The following is an 18,955-nucleotide window of genomic DNA, read 5'->3' on the forward strand; positions in this document are numbered from 1 at the left end:
ATAATTAGTTGCATGTTATAGTCAGTGGAAACATGAGAGTGTAGTAGACGTGTAAACAGTTTTGGGAAAACTGCAAAAAGTGCAACAGCTGTCCCTGGTCTCCTCTACAGGCCATTTCAATGCAGGAAGCACAGTACACACAGAAAACCTGCTGCCTATACCTCTAAGGTTTTCCTTCGTGTCCATCCTTTCCAGAGGTGGGGTTCAGCCATATCTGGACATGTTTGTACATAAAGTAAAGTATAATTCAGTGGCTTTCTCTTTCACAACTGTTTTTCCCCCTTTCTTGTCCTCCACCTACTTCTATCCATTTTCCCTCAAGACCTCCATCCTTCCCCATCTCCTCTACATCCCTCACCCTCCCTCTCTCCTTTCCTCTCTCCCCACTCTCTCTTTCCCCCTCTTTCTCTCTGACAGTGATAAATTGCCTGTTGGGTTGGGCAATCCATCTTGCCGTATCCCACACCTGAACTCACACTCTCTCACTGCACCCCTTCTCCCCTTTTTTCCTCCTCTTTTTTTCCAACCCGCCCGTGCTTCTCCCCAGTATCCTTCCATCCCAAGGTTAGTGGGGCTCACAAGGGAGGAACTGAGGGTAAAGATCTGCCTGACAACTCTCGCTTATACAGTATATATGCGCACACACACTAGGAAACAGGTGAGCAGTGTGTGCACAGAAACAGTGTGTGTACCCTGAGCAGAAACTCAAATATACAGGGGTCAGGGTTTTTCCTGGCTCAGAATAAGTCAGAATGGTAGCATGTAAACTGTAAACCATAACATAGTTTGATTTTGCAACAGCAGAACTTGTTTTTCTAAATGAGAAAATTAATTCAAACATGTGCCAGGTCGTGTGCATGTGTCTGCGTCTGCCAACTCTGCTTATAAGAGGCACCAGACTTTGACTTAAACATTCTTATCAATCTACAATTGAATGTGGATTACACATGTAGTCTACCATATAATCGCAACTTCTCAAGTGATATTCCTGCCAGAAACATGTTACATGTCACACCCGTCTCTGTTGCCCAATATTTCTTGAGTGACTCAAGATGACAAAGATAATTTAAGACAAGAAAAGACTGGCTCTGTGAGGCTGTAGCATGTTAACATGCTGATGTTAAGCAGGTATGGTGTTCACATTCGCCATCTTAGATTAGCGTGTTAGCATGTCAACATGTGCTTACTAGGACTTAACTCAGTATTACGAAGAGGAATTTTCACAGACCACCTCATATGTTACACAGTATGTTGTTTAAAATGAATGGGCCTGTATAGACCAGTGCGCAGTACTGGCACTTTTTAAATGTACTTTTTCTTATGTACCGGCACTTAGCCACAGCTCAGACAATCACTTCAGGATCTGTTTTATTTCCTTTGGGCACTGTGAGTGAATCTGGCTAGAAAACACACTATATAATCTTTTAGTTTGTGATTTGTTACTTACTTAGTCCTTAGAGATGAGCATGAGACACAAACAAACATACAGCCCCCCTGCCAGCTCGCCATCATGTGAATATGAGGGGTACCAGCACTTACTTTTTTTTCCACTTCAAGCACTGCTTAAAATGTTCGCTGTAAAACCTGTATTCATATTTGAACTTAAAGACAATACAAAACAGACTATTCATGCAAGAGTTTTTGACATAAAACATCGATACTAAATAAACTAAACAGATATTTAACTAAGCAAAACATGTTAGACAATAAAGTCCATGTTTGACCAGGACTTCAAGCCAATTTGTCAGGTGGTTCCCTCAGGCCTGCACAAAGAGGTTTTATGTGTTTTAACATAAACCTTAAACCTCCTCAGGGTGTGCTCCAATCCTCCGGCAAGCCTTTAAAACTGAAACACTTTTACAGTCTTACTGTATATCCATGAAAGTCAACTGAGAGTGCTTTCTTTTTTCCAGGCTTCACAATCACACAGTAGCATTCATTCATACACAGGAGCTCTGTAAAGCAGCTACAGTGCTCCACTGTTGGCTCCTGAAAGGCAGCAGCCGAGGTTGAAGAGCGTTGATCAAGAGCCCAGTTGTTAATGAAGGAGGGGAAACTTGTTCATCCGAGTTTCACAAGGATTCAATATGACAACAGTCTGGCCACAAGCTTGCATTACCAAAGGTTGGACTGGTCATAACTTCTGTTGCTCTGGAAGATATGATCAGTCTGATATTGCCTCTATGCTTTGTCAGATATCCAAAGGGAGATTCATTGAGACAGAATAAAGTGTATAAAAGGGAAAGATCAGAGATATATGGCGGTAAAGATTAAAGAGGGAGAACACTGCTTTAGTATGACTCCCTCTCTGACACTGCATGTAGCCCGGTGTACAGTCAATAGCAGATAACAGTAAACAACAACAACCATTTCAAACCCTCTAAATCGAGACCCGCAGGCTCCATCTGCTCAAGGTAATTGGAAAGTTTAACGGCTAGAGGCTATTCTCTATGTCTGACTGAAGCACAGAGTGGGAACAAACAGCCAATTTAATTCTGTCTGTCTCTTTCACACAGACACACACACACACACACACACACACACACACACACACACACACACACACACACAATCTCTTTCCATCTATGCCTTGCTATCCTTGCGTTGTCTATGAATTATTGCCTCTCCTTTTCTTTAAACCTTTATTTTTTGACTAGTTTCTTCCCTTCTAGAGAGAAAGAGGACGGTATTTATGTCTACTAGTACGGGTTAAGGGAGGGATGAAGAATGGAAAGAAAGAGTAATTTGTTTTGTGTAAATCAGTTGATTTTACAGATGTTAAATCCTGCAGAAAGTGCATCCATGAGGAGGAACAGACTTCATCTCTCATATTGTAGCCCTAATAAAAGAATAAAAGCCTTTTATTTTACATACTACAGTAAGCCTAATTGATCTACAACTACTGCAAGGAGCCGACTTGAAACTGCAGCTTAAATGTCAACCTTGTTCTCGTTTCACCTCCTGCCCTTTACAATGCTCTGACACAATACACTCACAGTGCTGCTTAAAATACACACACACACACACACACACACACACACATACACAGAGAGAGAGTTCACTTCTCATCCTATCTTTGGCGTTGCAGCCTCTTAACCTATATAGTTAAGCTAGGAATGTACGCACACACACACACACACACACACACATTTTGCAGCCTAACAGTGCAGTGTATTTAGAAACAGGAATGCCATTACAGTACTTGTAAAACACGGACAACTGACTGACAGAGCCCTGCCTCTAATTTTGACCCTAAAAGGTAGGTCTGTTGCCAAAGTAAGCCCTCACACACACACACACAGACAGACACCGCGTAAGTCCACAGCTCCTTTGTAAGGGAAACTACGTCATCTCTTCCAACATGTACACTCATCTTTCCTTCTACTTCTTTCTACATCCCTCTCCTGTTCTCTGCTCTGCATCGTCTCTTTTCAGCTTCCAGCACTGTAGATATGAGGGTTACAGGATTTTAAATACTGACAACAGCTGTGCTCTAAAATTAGAGCCACCATCCATTTAAAACAAGAAAAAAGAAAAAAAACAACCTTTGAACCTTGTTTACAAAATCACATTATTCCTCCGGACATGATGAAAGAACTACGGGTCAGGCAACATTAATCCTCAGTAGTTGAGGTGTCTAGTATTTTACATAAGGACCATTAAGGTAACTTTAGTTTGATGATATTTGTCAGGCCCTGAAACACCAGTGTGTCCTCTCATCTGGCTATGAAGGCACATCAGCGCTTGTTCACAATATCAGATATTAGTGAGCTCATAAACATACATGTAAATAAACCTGCTAACCAACAGAGACACGTCACTGCAAATAGGCTGCAGGAGGCTGTATGTGTATGTGTGTTTATGTGTATGTGTGTGTCTGACAGAAAACAAATTGATCCCGCTCCCTCCAGACGCCGCTTCAAGCTTCTCTAGTTTCATCTGCATCGAGCAGATGTATCATGATGACTTCATCCCTTCTTTTATATTCCTCCCCACACTGCTGCACATCCAACCGCATGAACAAACCTCACAGAACCACCTGACTGTTGATGTTGAAGCAGCTGTCTCAATTTAATCCTGATGCCTCGATATGACCTATACGACAATCAGAGAGAGGTTGGCTATATCAGTATATTTTTTATAGTTATTCTTAATGCCTGACACCAGGTCATAATCCCACTCATCAGGGTTTGATAAGTCATAAAATTAAAACAGTTTTTAATGACGAAGTGCTGAGGATGAATTGAGGAGTCTCTAAGTCTGAGTAGGAAGCTGCTCTGTAGTCTAGTGGTGCAGTAAGGCACAAAAATAAAGCTCACTTTGTTTCATCCACATCATCTTTTGTCCACAGAGGTCGCCAGAATCATCATCATTGAGGTTTCTTGCAGTAGCCTTGAGTAAAAAATGTTTTATTATTAGATTAAATGTCCCCTTATTTCGTGTGCTTTTAATGTAACCCTAAAATCCCTACCCCAAAATGGTCCCTTAAGCTGTTTTGATTGAAAAACATGCAGGACAGGGGGCCCCAGGAAAGGGATTGAAAACCACTGCCTTAAAGCAGCCAAAATGTCCTCAAAAACTTAAATTAGTTTTCACAAAGAAAAAGTACAGACGTGCACACAGAGACTCACACACACACACACATCGTCCCTGTCACTCACACCTCAGCCTGTCATGAGATTTTCCTAGTGTGAGATGCTGAAGATAGACGTGTTATATCTGACCGTGTGATAGTCTGTGAAGTGCGTGTGTGAGGTGTCTTTGCGTGAGTGCGTGTGCCTGCTCTTATGTGATATATCAGTGCATGACAGCAGCTTGGCTAATGTTCAAAGTGTGGTTCGCAGGTCTTCAAATAAACTGTTCTGCCAGACTCAGGGAGTCACAGAGTGCTGGAGCTGCCACCTGCGCATTTTCACGGCTCATCTCGGCTCTGGATGATGTAATCGAGAAACTTTTAAAAGTCTGAGTAAAAAGCACAGGAGGGGAAAGCGATGTCTGAACAGACAGCACATTTAGCATTACTGACAGATGGATGGATATGCACTTACACAACTTAAAAATATACAGGAATATTTTATATATTGCACGTATGATTTCAAAATTGGCATCATGGCACACATAAACATAATAAGTATGAAACTCTGGACAGGAGGAGACAGACAGACGGACTGCATTGTGTTCTCCATTTATTTCTGTATTGTGTAAGTGATGGAGAGGCTGTTGCCATGGCAGCTACAGACCCCATGGCAGCAGGTGCTGTTGCCACTTTCACCACCATCCAGCAGTGTGTGTGTGTGTGTGTGTGTGTGTACATGTGTTCTTGGTAGCGCGCATACACGCATGCCAGTATGTATGTGTAATAAAAAAATGTTGTGTGTCTGTTTGTGTTCACTCATGCATGTGATTTGCCTGTTATTGCAAAGTGTACGTGAGTGGTGCGTATGCTTGTATGTAGACGGGCAACAAATGTAAAACTGGCTCTTCTGTGTCACTGCTTTAAGTGGACTTCAACTGTTTATTTGGACTGAATATATATTTTCTTATTTTTGCCTTTATCTGACAGAAGACAGTAAAGAAAGTAGGGTTGCACCGCTATAATGTGGTATGAAAATTGACAATTATCGTACAATCTACATTTGCCAATGAATTCTACTATATTCATATATATATTGTGTTTGTTTAACTAAAAAAATCTTCTGTTTCCATTCCTCAGTTACAATAATAATAATAATAATAATAATCCACCAGGCTGCCAAATCTTATGTATGTATGTTTTAACCTTAATTTACCACAAAGTCAATTAAATGGGAGAAAAACAAAGAAAACAAAGCGATCCAAACATTTCAAATCATTCATTATACTAATGCCAAGTGACAAAAACAAACAGGCTTTGGTACAAAGTCCCTTTAATTTCTTTTAAAATCAGCCAGTGAGCAGGGACTGCAGTCCTAGAGTCAAAATAAAGCAAACTGGTAATGGCACCCACTGTGCAAACACTTGGTGCTTTGCATATCCATCAACTAGATTTAATAATGTGTGTTTTTTGCTAAATTTTCTAATTAATGCGCATTGGCAAACTCAAATTCTTCATCTGCTGTCTTTTGGAACTGACGAAGCTGTTTGCAGCTTCTCTGGCTCTTTATAGACAGGCAGGTTTCACACACAGTGCGCTGACTGTGGCAGCCTACTGGCTGCGGTAGTTAGACTAATTAAGTGTGTCCGCTCTGGGTCAGTGACTGTAATGACACTGATAGCACTATTAGGGAAAACGGTCTTCCTTCTTTTCTCTAACTACTCATTTTTTCCCCTCTACTCCTCCTCCTTCTACTCCTCTAATTTTAAGTCTTGGTCTCTCTCATTTTCCTTCCTTTCCCCAGAGCCTTATTTAGAAAAAGAGAGTGTGTGTGACAGAGAAAGAAACACTCCGAGGTTGTGTAGTGAGAGTGAGATGCAGACAATCAGAGAGAGAAAAGAGAGGTGGAAAGAAAAATGGGGTGTGAGAGTAAGAAAATAGCAGAAGATGCTGTATAGATACTGGCCACAAGTCCATTGAACTGGTACTGGGCTGGACCCATTTCGTCACCATAACTGTATGTGTTCTTCAAGGTATACTTAACATGAAGTGCTTGGAAAACTCCACAGGGATTTCAGTCGATGCTAATTTGTTCCTGCAGTATCTTAAGCAGCACATTCATGTTGGTTCCACCTCTTCCCAAAGGGGCTCTACTGGTTGAGATCTGTTAACTGTGTAGATGACAGAGGAAGATGAAGGAGGGGAAGTCCTTGTTATGTTTATCGTTAGCCACCGTGTGCTTCATGCCATTGTGCATCATTCACTGTATCTGTTTGGAGAAGGCTCGGGCAACGGTCCTAATGAGACGCACATGGTCCTTTTTCAGCCTGCAAACATACATGCCAACCCCCCTCGATTTTCCTGGGAGCCTCCCGTTTTTCATTGCCCCTTAACAGTTTCCTCCTGCAGTCACAATTTTACTGTATTTCTCCTAATTTATGACTTTTTTTTTCTCCTTTACTTATCATAACCTGTTTCTTGCACTGTACAGCATGTACCCTGCTGTACTGTTGCGCCTCATCCTCCTCAGCCAGTGAGAGACACACTGAGAGAATGGAGAGGAGAAAGGATATTTCAACACATTTCAGACGCCCTGGAGAGAAGAATTGCCGTTACTTACGGAAAGTTTTAAAGGATTGGCTGTAAAATCTGCCACATCTATTTTTCTGTCAATCATAATCAAGAGGCTGTCAAACACAGAGCAGTTGTGTGCACAGACTCTCTAAGGGGCAGGGGCAAAAAATGAATGAGGGTGAATTAGAGGGTGAATTATTCTGCGTTGTTTCCTGAGAATTCAAAGAAAAATAAAATTACTACATGCTGGCCTTGAAGGTTTAAGAACAATAATTAGTTGCTATTTCATCATTTACTATATTTTTTTTATTATAAATACTTACATTTTATGAGAGGGTACAGTAAGTAAGACTTGTGCTTGAGATGGTATGTGTGTGTGTGTGTGTGTGTGTGTGTGTGTGTGTGTGTGTGTGTGTGTGTGTGTGTGTGTGTGTGTGTGTGTGTGTGCTCAGGGGGGTTGGGACAACTTGACATAAGCCCGGTGAGAAGCTCTTCAATTCAGCCTGCATCAGCATCCCTGCCTCCCCTCACACACACTCATCCATCCATCCAGTCTGTCTTGCTGTTATTGATGAAGCCACCTCTTTATATGGTAATGTCTTTCACACCTGAGAGGCATCAGGAGGGCATGATCGCTCTCTCTCTCTCTTTACACACACACACACACACGTGCACACACTACCACACTACTGTAACTATATATATTGTCTCTTACCTCTCGCCAAAAACAGACACACGCACGCTAAGACGCGCTATTATTCACATGAACTCCATATATTTTCACCCTCTCTGTGCCTCTCACCAACACGCACACAACTATGAGCAGCCCATTAACGCTGATGGAGATATGTATGCGGCTCACATCTGTCACACGTCGCTGCCGTGGCAACACCAGCTGCCGTGGTTACCGGAGGCCTGCTTCCTTAGTATTATGGGATTTGGTTATTACAGGATAGCTAGCTACCTGTATGCAGAAACATGTCCCTTTGAGGGAAGACTGCGGAGCAATAATACACCACCATTTGATCTGATAAGTAGACTAATTACAGACAAATGACTGGCTTTGGGTGAAAATTACCTCATAACGGGATTAGTTAAATAGATTATATCCACAACAGTGTTTTGGCGAGTTGGAAAGGCATCTGAAGCAGAAGATAGATCATAAACCTCAGTCTCTAGTTTAGTTAGAGACTGAGGTTTTTTAGAGACTGATAGTTTTTGTTGTTGTTGGTTTCCGCTCAATAAAAACCCTGATGCAACTCATTATTTCATAAAAGCTACATTTAACCCTTCATATTATTAAAGGAAACATATCTGCTCATTTTCAGGTTCTTAATTTTATTTTGGGTTACTACTAGAAATAGGTTTACATGCTTTAATGCTCAAAAAACAGTTTTCTCATACAGTCCAGTGCTGCAGCACCGTGATCTCCCTGTGTTTGAGACACTCTGTTTTAGCTCCTGTCTCTTTAAGGCCCCCTTCCCAGATACCTAGTCTCCTATGATTGGTCAGCTCACACACGCCTGACCCAGCACCGCGACCAACAACAGACCAGCCGTGCTAAATCAATTCTTATGTGCCAAACTAGTCGTGAGACATAAATTATGCAAATATGCAATATGGTGACATAGTGTGATGTCATGAAGTCACGGAATTAAAGGCGGGGCTACTGACGAGGCGTTTCAGGAGCAGTGTTTTCTGTGGGAGAGAGGAGTTTCTGTTGGTGTGGACTTTAACCTTTTTAACTTTCAAGATCTGTTACATGGACGAGAACACAAATAAAACACTGAAGGAAAGGAAAAATGAAAAAGCACAATAGGTCTCCTTTAAGTAATTTGCTGTTTCTTAAGAATTCTGTTAAATTCAGGAGAACAAAAGTCACCAGCGCACCAATCACAAACTCCATACTGGAAGATTTATGTACTCCCTATTCAAAGCACCACTTCAGATCTATCCAAACCTGGACTATGGTTTTATGATCCTCCTGTCACCGCACTTTATCTCAACCTTTGTGTCCAAAATGAATGAACTGTACAGCTGGCAGCTGTTTAATCTACAGCCAAATATGAATGAAGTGCATGTATAAATATATATATAATCTCCAATCCTCAGTACTCTGTACTTGACATCCAACATGACCAAATTTACACACAAAAAAGTCCAGATGAAAGCAATCTCAATAAATCCCAAGTTGCAAGTAAGAGGTCCTCAGGGAGTGAATATATTCACAAACATGTCCTTTTATGGTTTCATTTATACGTCTGTAGTGGAACTGTATACGTTTCACTTTATAAACATACATGGTTTTGACTTTCGGCTGATCTGAAACAGACACTTTGCTGGTGACACACACACACACACAGACACACACACACGCACACACACGCAGTGACCCACTTTCCTGATCTGAACTGGACCAACCAAAAGCAGATCACCCTGCATCCATGTATGATTTGGGTGTGGATATAAGGGATGCATGCGCATACACAGACAGACACACGGATATACACACCAGTAGAGTGGGGACAGAGGCCTTAAGTGAGTACAGCTGTGGAGCCAGATGTGCTTTTGAGTCCTGTGGTTACATGTGCGTGTGCACTTTGCGCGCGTGTGTGCGCCTAAACCTGAAAACCTACTCTGCTCGCTGTAATCCCTCAACAGAACACTCTTTTGCCATACACACACACACACACACACACACTGCCTCGGGGCACAATGACCTCCTGCCTCTCTCTCTCTCTCTGTCTCTCTCTCCTTTAGTCTCCAGCTGACTGAGTAACAGCAGCAATAAAGCCAAATGAACAATATGACCTGAAATGGATCGCAGTTTAATTTGAGGATAACATTTAAGTCAGATCAGGAAAGAAACATAGGTGCTTTGGATTTTTTATTTTATCTGTCATGCCTCCTTAGAGCCACTAGGGAGCAGACTAATCTTAAATTCGATACATTTGATTTATTGAAAGATTGACTGAGGCAGGACAGACCACTTCATAGACAGCAAATAAACACTGCACAGAAAAACACTAAGTTTGCTGTAACTAATAGTTTCTTATCCAACAAACAAGTGGATGAGCACACACACACACACACACCACAGTGCAATATCTTGATAGCATAGAGCATACTCGCAAAGTGCCTGAACAAACTGCAACATAAACATGCTAAATGGCCTACAAGCACATGAACACACACACACACACACACACACACACACACACACACACACACACACACACACACACACACACTGAACTGCAGACATCCAAACAGCAAAATATTCAACAGTAAGACCGGTGAAGGTCATCATTTGCATAGTATTAGCGGCCCTGTGTGAGAATGTGTGTGTGTGTGTGTGTGTGTGTGCGTGCATGCATGCGTGTGTGTGTGTGTGCATACGCATGTGGCTGGCATGGGTCAAGCACGACCTATCATGTATTCATATCCAGAGACAGAGACAGGTCTACATAGTTGTGTGTGTGTGTGTCCGTGTGTGATGTGTGTTTTGAGTCTAGCTGTGAGGGGTCACATGTGTCCCAGTGTCCTGTGGGAATAACATGGGGTGTCATGCTGACAGTGCAACAGGAAGGGGCACACACACACACACACACACACACACATACACATACACATACACACACACACACACACACACACATACACGCACACACACACACACACATTCAGCTTAAGTGCTGCTCTGGCACATTTGGTGAAAGAGAAGGATTATTAGGTCACATTGCTTCACCAAGGACATGAGTTCAGCTTTGCCCCGATACAAAACACCTACGTACTGTAGGTCAGTTCACTCTTGTAAGAATCCAAGAGATCCTGACTGGCTGGGATTGTTAGTCCTTCATGAAAGTAAATGAGTTATACCATGAAGAAAGTAATGAGAGATCTAATTGACAGCTCCATTACTTAATTTTAATATGATTCATTCATGCAAGAAACTCTGGAGTCTGGAACCGGCGACTGATCCCGAGTCAGCTAAATCACAGGAACTCACGGACGAGGAAAGAGGAAAACTTCATTTTGGAACACATTTCAGAGGCACATGTCTTCTCTGACTGTGATATCACTACGAGAAAACCCAGCGTGGTGTAGCAAACACAAAGTCTGACTGATTTTTACACTTCCGCAGTCCATTTTCACATTCATGCTTTTGAGTCTGAATCTGCAGCTGCTAAAAGAAAACTCACTTTACATTTTCCACAAACGCACATGGCACCTACACCAATTACTGTTCTGTGATACTGTAAGTCATGTGCCTGTGCTATTCTAGCATGCAATAAAGTTAACCACAATGGGGAAGCTGTAATAAGCCTGAACTCAACCAAACCTCACAAATAACATTTTAATTAGTGGTCTGCCCACCGACAGTCCCCATTAACTCCCACTGCTCCTAACTGTTTCCAACTGGCATGTTCTCGAGCTAATCAGAACCCACCGTCTCCACCTGTCTCTGCCTTACTGGCTGTACAGTATCTGTGGTCCAATTTCTGACTGCCTCTCGCTGGATGCACTTTATTAGCCCCGTGGTGCATAATGCATGCTAATTTGTTACCAATTAACTCCGAGTCTGATGTGCGGCCCCGCTGTATTCATAACTAAAATCCAGTCAACTGCGGCAGGAGATCATTGAACCCAGAGGCAGCATGTTTAAAATTTATGCAGAGTCAAAAGCCTGGCCAGGAGGGCTTTCACTGTGTTTTGTTTTCATGCCTTCTATATGCATAACTGCTCTTTTATTTTAATCTGACACAAGTGCATCAACATAACCGGCATGAAACCCACCAAACAGCAATTGTCCCGGTAGTGCAAAGCCATGTGTTCCTTCCAGTTGATTAAATAATATTAGTTGTTATTAGCAAAGGTTTCTTTTGTAGATCATAATGTGTGAGCTATTAAATGTCAAAGTTTTTTTTTTCTCATACTTGTTATGTTGTGGTTGTGTTGCCCATGTGCCATTCAGGGTGGGGGAAAGAGGGAGGGGAAACTCTCAAGACTGGAGGGACAAATAAGAGCTCTTCTGTCAGGTTTTTGATGAATGTCATATTATACATGGATACACAAGAGTATGTGTTTGTATATGTTCTGTGCTAGATGTGTAAAAACCAACATTTGCCCAGGTGCTCCACGGCCTCCAGTCCGGACCGCTAGCTGCACGGCTAACTGAGCTATCTCGCAAACCGCAGCTTCAGTTAGCAGCAGTAAGCAGTTACTCTGGTGATATGCTGCCCCCTATTTGTTTGGAGTGCAGTTTCGACAGGTAGCCAATTCTTACATATTGCGTCTTTAAAATGACCAATGTCAAGTACTATACATGTATATAACCGCTGATGATTTGCTATAATACTCAACCTAACTTCCTGTATTATACAAAAATACAAAATTGATCACAAAAAATGTATATACATGATGATAAATATGTATAGTATATGATTTTATACTGTATCATAAATCAACTCGCAACACTCTGGGGCTCTCGATCTGCCTGTTGAGAATCACTGCACTAATGGAATTAAAATGGATTATATGGATTACGCCAAGAAAAAGAAATCACCTGCTAAAGAAAATTACAAAAGGCAGCAATCTATACGGATTCATGTCTCCTCTAAGTAGTCAGTGTCTATCAGTAATCCATCATGTTAATTCCCTCAAAAGGAGAAAAGCAAAAATCAACATAGTCTTGTCCGTGTCATCTATTATCTTGTTTTTTCACCACTGTGTCAGGAATTGATTAACAGCTTCAGATATGATAATTATCATAAATCCCAAAGGCTGTTTGCTCTCTGTTTTTTTCAACAGCTGGTCGAAGGAGGGCTGCACAAATTACTGCATCCTTATGATTTATGAGAACAATAACTCTAGCTGCACGGCAACACGGAAAGCAAGGGAATGATTGGAGGCCGAGTCTTTCATGAGCAACCGAGTTAATAAGTGTCACTGTCCAAATGCCACAGTTAATGAAGGAACAGGTTATTTTTGGAGGCTGTGCTACTGAGCATAACCAGCTCACCACTGGGTGACAGGTTCCTCAAAAACATGCATGCAGTATGATCCACACACACATTCATACAAGCAGAAAGTGTAGTTTTTACCTTGCTGGAATAAGGTCCAGGGATGAGCAGTTTCAGTGCTTGTCTTTTCAGCTCTGTCAGCCGAGCATTGCAGTTCTCACACCAGATCCCTCTTTCACTACCAGGGGAACTTCCGCTGCCTGAGGCTGGTGATCCTGTCCCAAAACCTGGGGAGCCACCTAGAGAACCGGGTGATTCTGTCCCAATCCCCGGAGAGATGGTCCCGGGGGATCCAGAGAAAGAGCCTGGCGAGGAGATTCCTGAGCCCGGGGACGGGGTGCCTGTGGAGCTCGGCATGGAGCCGGCTCCCTCCGGGGCCGGACGCGTGCTGGAGCGGGTGTTTTCCTCGTAGGTCTTTCGGTACCATGTGTCCGGGAAGAAGGAGGCAGATTTAGTCGGGGAAGTGTCGGGCACCTGTGGAAGAAAACAGCTTGATTAATGGGCCTTCTTGGCTGCAGACATTTTGAGATGTCATCACAGGAGAAGCACAGGTCTGAATATTAATATTAATTAACGATGACTGGATTCCCCACAGTCTTTGCGGGTCCAGGCCCCTGCTACTGTGCACGCTGCCTCACTGGTGGCTTAAAGGGAAGCATTTATGGAATGGATCCAACATTAATGTTATTGAAACGGTTATTCCTGATTACAGCCGTGCTTTTCTGCTTTTACAAGTCAAATGTGTGCCATGAACGAAGCCCAGTGCACACAACAGGTTGCACAGGTTTGGATGAGACCAAAACAATGAGGAGGGGATGAGGGCACTTGTCTCATATCATGTAAATTAAAGTCAAGATATTTGCATCTACCTATTTTGTTGAATTTATCAAATCATCCCTTGTTTGTGGGTCTGCTTAACATGTATCTGTTATTCATGAGAGAGAATCAAAAAACAAATGATCCTGTTCAAAAACTCACATATTCAATATCCACATTTAGCCTCCAAGCCAACGACTGATAAATGGTGAATATCTTGTTTTGGAAAGAAACTTGCAGGCTAATCATACAGTAGACAGTCAGTTTAAAATGCACAAACGGGAAGCAATGTTAAACATTGACTGTGATGGTGTTGCAACTCAAGTTGGGGCAGTCAAAATATCAGATGCTGCCACCATTACCATCTAAACAGGATCAAGTCAGACTCCCTGTGGAGACCTGTGTTGTATTTCCCTATTCAGACCGCCACATGAGATTGGGAACATCAAATGAGCCACAAGGAGTTGAAAATTAGATCTTTTGCGGCTGGGTGAATCCAGTCAGAGAGAAGAGACCCACTGATGTGGCGCTGCCGGCGTGGAGAGGCTGCTGTATTCCCTCACAGGGTCTATAATAAAGAAGCGAGGCTGATAGGTGGGGACGCACAAGGTGGGTTTAATGTGAGTTATAAATTAAGGCGCATTAGGGCTGTAGGAGGTGTGAGCCTGGCACCTGATTTCCTCAGTTAGTGATAATTAAGAGATGTGGGAGATCTATCAGTGAAAATGCAGATGACTGTAGTGACACCATGAGCGGTGATGTGTGAAATGTGATCTTCAAAAAGACATCAATCAGCTGCATGGACACAAATCTACTGGAGTGGGCTATTGTGAGTTTCACTGCCTGAAAAAAAGGTGAGAAAACTACAGTTTCTTGTGAAAATGGGTGTGTGAGATGAAGTGCATGCATGACTGAATGGATGGTAAGTTTTTTAAGGTACCAGAGGGGTGTCCACCTCTGCTCGGCTACTAGGATGAATCACCTACCCCATATTTTCTGCTCCGGCTGCTCACAGACCTCTCCTTGGTCCCCGACAGTGAAGTCATGTTGGGGGTGAGAGGAGGGGGTGAGGACAGGACAGGAGAGGACAGGAGAGGAGAGGAGAGGAAAAAAGACCCTCTGCTGCTGTTTCACATTCAAAAAAAGAGACCACCGGATCGATTTCAATTAACCACAACGCCCCTGCAGTTTTCTCTTCTCAATCTGGAGGCGACCTCTTCCAAACGCATGTGGAAACCGGTTACATCCCCATTCCATCGCCAAGAGACACCCCGACCGCCCCAAAGAAGAAGAAGAAAAAAATCCTAGATGTGTTTTGTTTTCTTTTTCCTTGTGGAGAAAACCCTCGAACCACTTATAAAAAGACGAACTGATAAATCACACAGGTCGTGTGAGAAGGCAGCAGACCGCTCCCTGTCTGAAGCTCCCTGCTCAGCAGCGCTCCGGACTGGCATCGCACTCAGCCCTGCCTCTCTCTCCCATCAGCTCTGCGTCTGAGGCTGCCCAGGTGAAACAAAAAACCTGCCTCCGGGGCAAAATCCCGCCTCACGGGCCACCGGCAAAGTCACGACTCATTAGCTCGAGCGGGATCTGGCCGCAGCTCAGAGAGTCCTCGTAGGTTAACCTGTACTTCAAGTGTTACACTATCTGCGCCCTCCTGTTGACTTCCCGAGGCTCCGCACTCTGCTGAAGCCAGCGGCGGACTGGAGAGACCGCACAGAGGCGCACATCTGGAGGAGGGCGGGGCCAACCCTGCCCCTCACCGACCACAGGCCAATACACATCCAGAGGTTCCAGCTGAGTGGCAGGTACCCTGCTGCCTGTGGGAAGAGGAGAGAAACCTGGACTTTTAATGATGGAGGCTGGCGACATTCATCTGAGATGTTGTTAGGGAGATGTGATTGTGTTTTTAACTCAATTCAGGGTTTTTCATGGTGATGTCTCTGTGAATTGATGAGGTTTTAGTGACCTGTGGCTCACTGTGTAATCAAAATAAACAAACATACAGATTATTTTAGATTGATTCCAGTATATCTAGATGTTTATAATCAAATTTTTCTATTTACAGGTCACCACAAAATAATAATGAGGTAATAATAAGTGTTCCCCTATCAGAGTTTCAGGAGAAACAGCAACTGGACATAAGAAATAATATAATAAATACATAATAAACAAATTGAGATTTACAGAAAATATAAATGAACAGTAAACCGACCCAAACAACTAAAACACTGACTGGATTTAAGCTACCTGGAAGTCTATTCTCAAACTGTGGTATTTGTACCACTGCTGGTACACAAGCTCCCTCTAGTGGCACGTAGAGGAATCAGAGATGTGTTTTTTGAAAATGCCTTAAAAGCATATGAATCACCATCACTTTGCGGTAACAACAACAGTTTCCAGGTAGAAAACGGGCTGCTGATTTGCGTAGTGGTGACATGAGAAATCGGCAAACTTGTTTATTTCTGTTGTCATTTTTATCCGGAACTGTATCGTGTAAAGATGTACACTTAAACATCTCAGTCCGACGTATCTGATGTTTCTACTGTGCTGATTTCATGTACTATATTGCTTTGCTAGTGTCTTTGATATCATCACAGCAGCATGCATGCCCTGAGACCATCCTAGAGGGTTTGAAATCCCCCCCATCACAGAATAGGTGCCCTGAACAACATTTTGCTTCGGTCCCCCAAAAAAGCTAGAAACAGCCCTGGGATGGATGGATGAAGATGAAGATGAAGCAGCAAGTTACAGAGAGAAGCTTGGTTACAGCTGAGATAGGGACTGGACATGGATGTTGACAAACCGAACAACTGACCAGTGTCATGAAGCTGCAGTTTGCTTGCTTTAATCCTTGACTTTCTCTGACAAACACATTTTGGGGCCCCTGCAGTAACCTCTTTTTTCTTGGCCCACGTGGCCTTTTAGAGAAGTGACCTGCAGTTATCTGTCAGTGAAAATCTCAGTCAAATGTCAACTGAATACTGAAGAGTTATGAAGGGAAAAGTAAGAGTATATGACTGAGAGCCTTGGAAAAGTGCAAAGATCAATCAATCAATCTGCGTTAACGTTAATGCCCTCTGATAGGCTGATGGAGGAGTCACTTGAGTGTTTTTAGGAACCACTGTATTGTAACAGAGAGCAGTTTATGAGTGGTTACACAGTGCCCTCTACTGTTGCCATAAAGTTATTACGTGAGCGATACAAACAACCAACAGCTGAGTGTATAAAGAGCATGTTGGATTGTGTTAAATCATCTGTGGCTAGGCACTTTAACAGTCCTAACCACAGTTTGAGTGGACTACATTATATGGGCATTGAGGCAGTGAGGTGGTGACAGGGACACAATCCTCCTCCAGAGAGAAGCGTATTGGATAGACCTCCTCAACACTTCCAAAGGGAGTGAATGAGGAGGTTTCATTTGCTTGTTCCTTGTGAAATGAATATGTGCTATTTTGTTTGTATGAGACCCTGTGTGGTCCTGCGCTCTCCTTGGAAAGGATACAGCTCCCCCTATTGGGATATACCTGTTGTGCAACCTATAATTAGCACACCTGTGTAGTCTGACTGTGAATTTGCCAGAACACACGCTGAAGAAGGGCGTCTTGCCCGAAACGTCAAGGCATACACACATCAACATTACTTCAGTACAGCAGTTGCAAAAAGTGGGCTTATACTTATTCATATTAACAGACAATAATATATCTTAATTCACTGGCTTATAATATCTTAATTAATCTGTTTGTGACAAGTGACTCAAGTTATCAAATGTGGTGGAGTCAAAGAGCAAAATCCCTTCATGTCATGTGATGAAGAATTAATTGAAAACTAAAAGTGATCAATTAAAATATATTTACTTTTAAAATAAAATGCAATGTAATGGGAATTAAATACAGTGTAACTCCTCAATTATTAACAATGATTAAAACACAGAGCACGGTCACAACCTACTTCTCACAACCATCATCTCCACCGTTACTGGATGAGCTCAGTGGATCCTTCTAACTCCTAAACCAACAACATAATAATGTGACAAGCTGCATAACCTGCAGCAGCTGACTGATTGTGAGTGTCTGCCCGGCCTCTAACCTCTCAGCTAGTTTTATGCTTTTTTGTTTTGTCAAGTCCTCTTACACATAAATGTGACAGCATCACAACCCTGCAAGATGCAGTCATGAAACTTTATGCTTTATAAAGCATTTCATTGTTTGTTTACAGTCAAATAACTATTAACTAAAGTTTGTATTAACTATTAATTTACCATTTAATAATGGTCATTATAAAATGTTACCATGCATTCAGTTTAAGTTGCCTAAGTGTGGGAATCAAACCCCAAACTCTGCCAGAGATCGAGCCACCCTCAACATGACCTGTGAATAGTTTGAAGGAATAGTTTGACATTTCTCTTTTCATTGTCTTCATGTGATTGGACAGACCAGATGTTGGGGGGTCACACTGCGACTTGGGACAAATATTCTGGATTTATCAAAGTTTAATAACACTGTAACATGTTGACATTTTATATTTACTTTTTGCTATAACAGACATGGTCTATTACGCACATACACAAAATGTGTTCATTGATTTTCCAGATCACAATATAGTATAGGAGACGACACACAAACAATATTTTAACCTGACAGAATATAACAATAATGTAATCATTTGTTCACAATTGAAAGATACAAACTGGGAAGATTGTCCTGGTGTAAATGTGAGGAGATGATGACTTGTATGTTCGCCTTTTTACTGGAAAAAGACCATCTGTGGTTGAAATAATCAGATCAGCCTGAATAATCAGATTAACTGTGAAAACTAACAAACAAAGTCTGTAAACAATGTTTCAACAAAATTAAATTCTGAGCTTTACAGGTCAGACATAGGGAAAGTAAAAGTCTGGCCCACTGGCACTTGAAAAAGTAGATGAATAGGTCTGCTTCACGGTCCCTAGAGCAGTGATTTCCACATT

The 18,955-nt window shown here is 42.3% G+C and overlaps 1 protein-coding gene across 1 annotated transcript in view; it reads right to left on the reverse strand.

The window, feature by feature from the left end:
• The window catches only part of kif26ba (kinesin family member 26Ba), an 83,951-nt gene extending 68,919 nt beyond the window's left edge, over window positions 1-15,032 (reverse strand). The window contains exons 1-2 of the mRNA XM_073463739.1: window positions 14,973-15,032; window positions 13,252-13,644 (exon numbers count right to left, since the gene is read on the reverse strand). Of these exons, the coding sequence (XP_073319840.1) occupies window positions 13,252-13,644; window positions 14,973-15,032 (453 nt within the window). The remainder of the gene's footprint in view (window positions 1-13,251; window positions 13,645-14,972) is intronic.
• Window positions 15,033-18,955: the final 3,923 nt, after the last annotated feature.

The sequence above is a fragment of the Pagrus major genome, chromosome 4, assembly GCF_040436345.1.
Source record: "Pagrus major chromosome 4, Pma_NU_1.0".
NCBI lineage: Eukaryota > Metazoa > Chordata > Actinopteri > Spariformes > Sparidae > Pagrus > Pagrus major.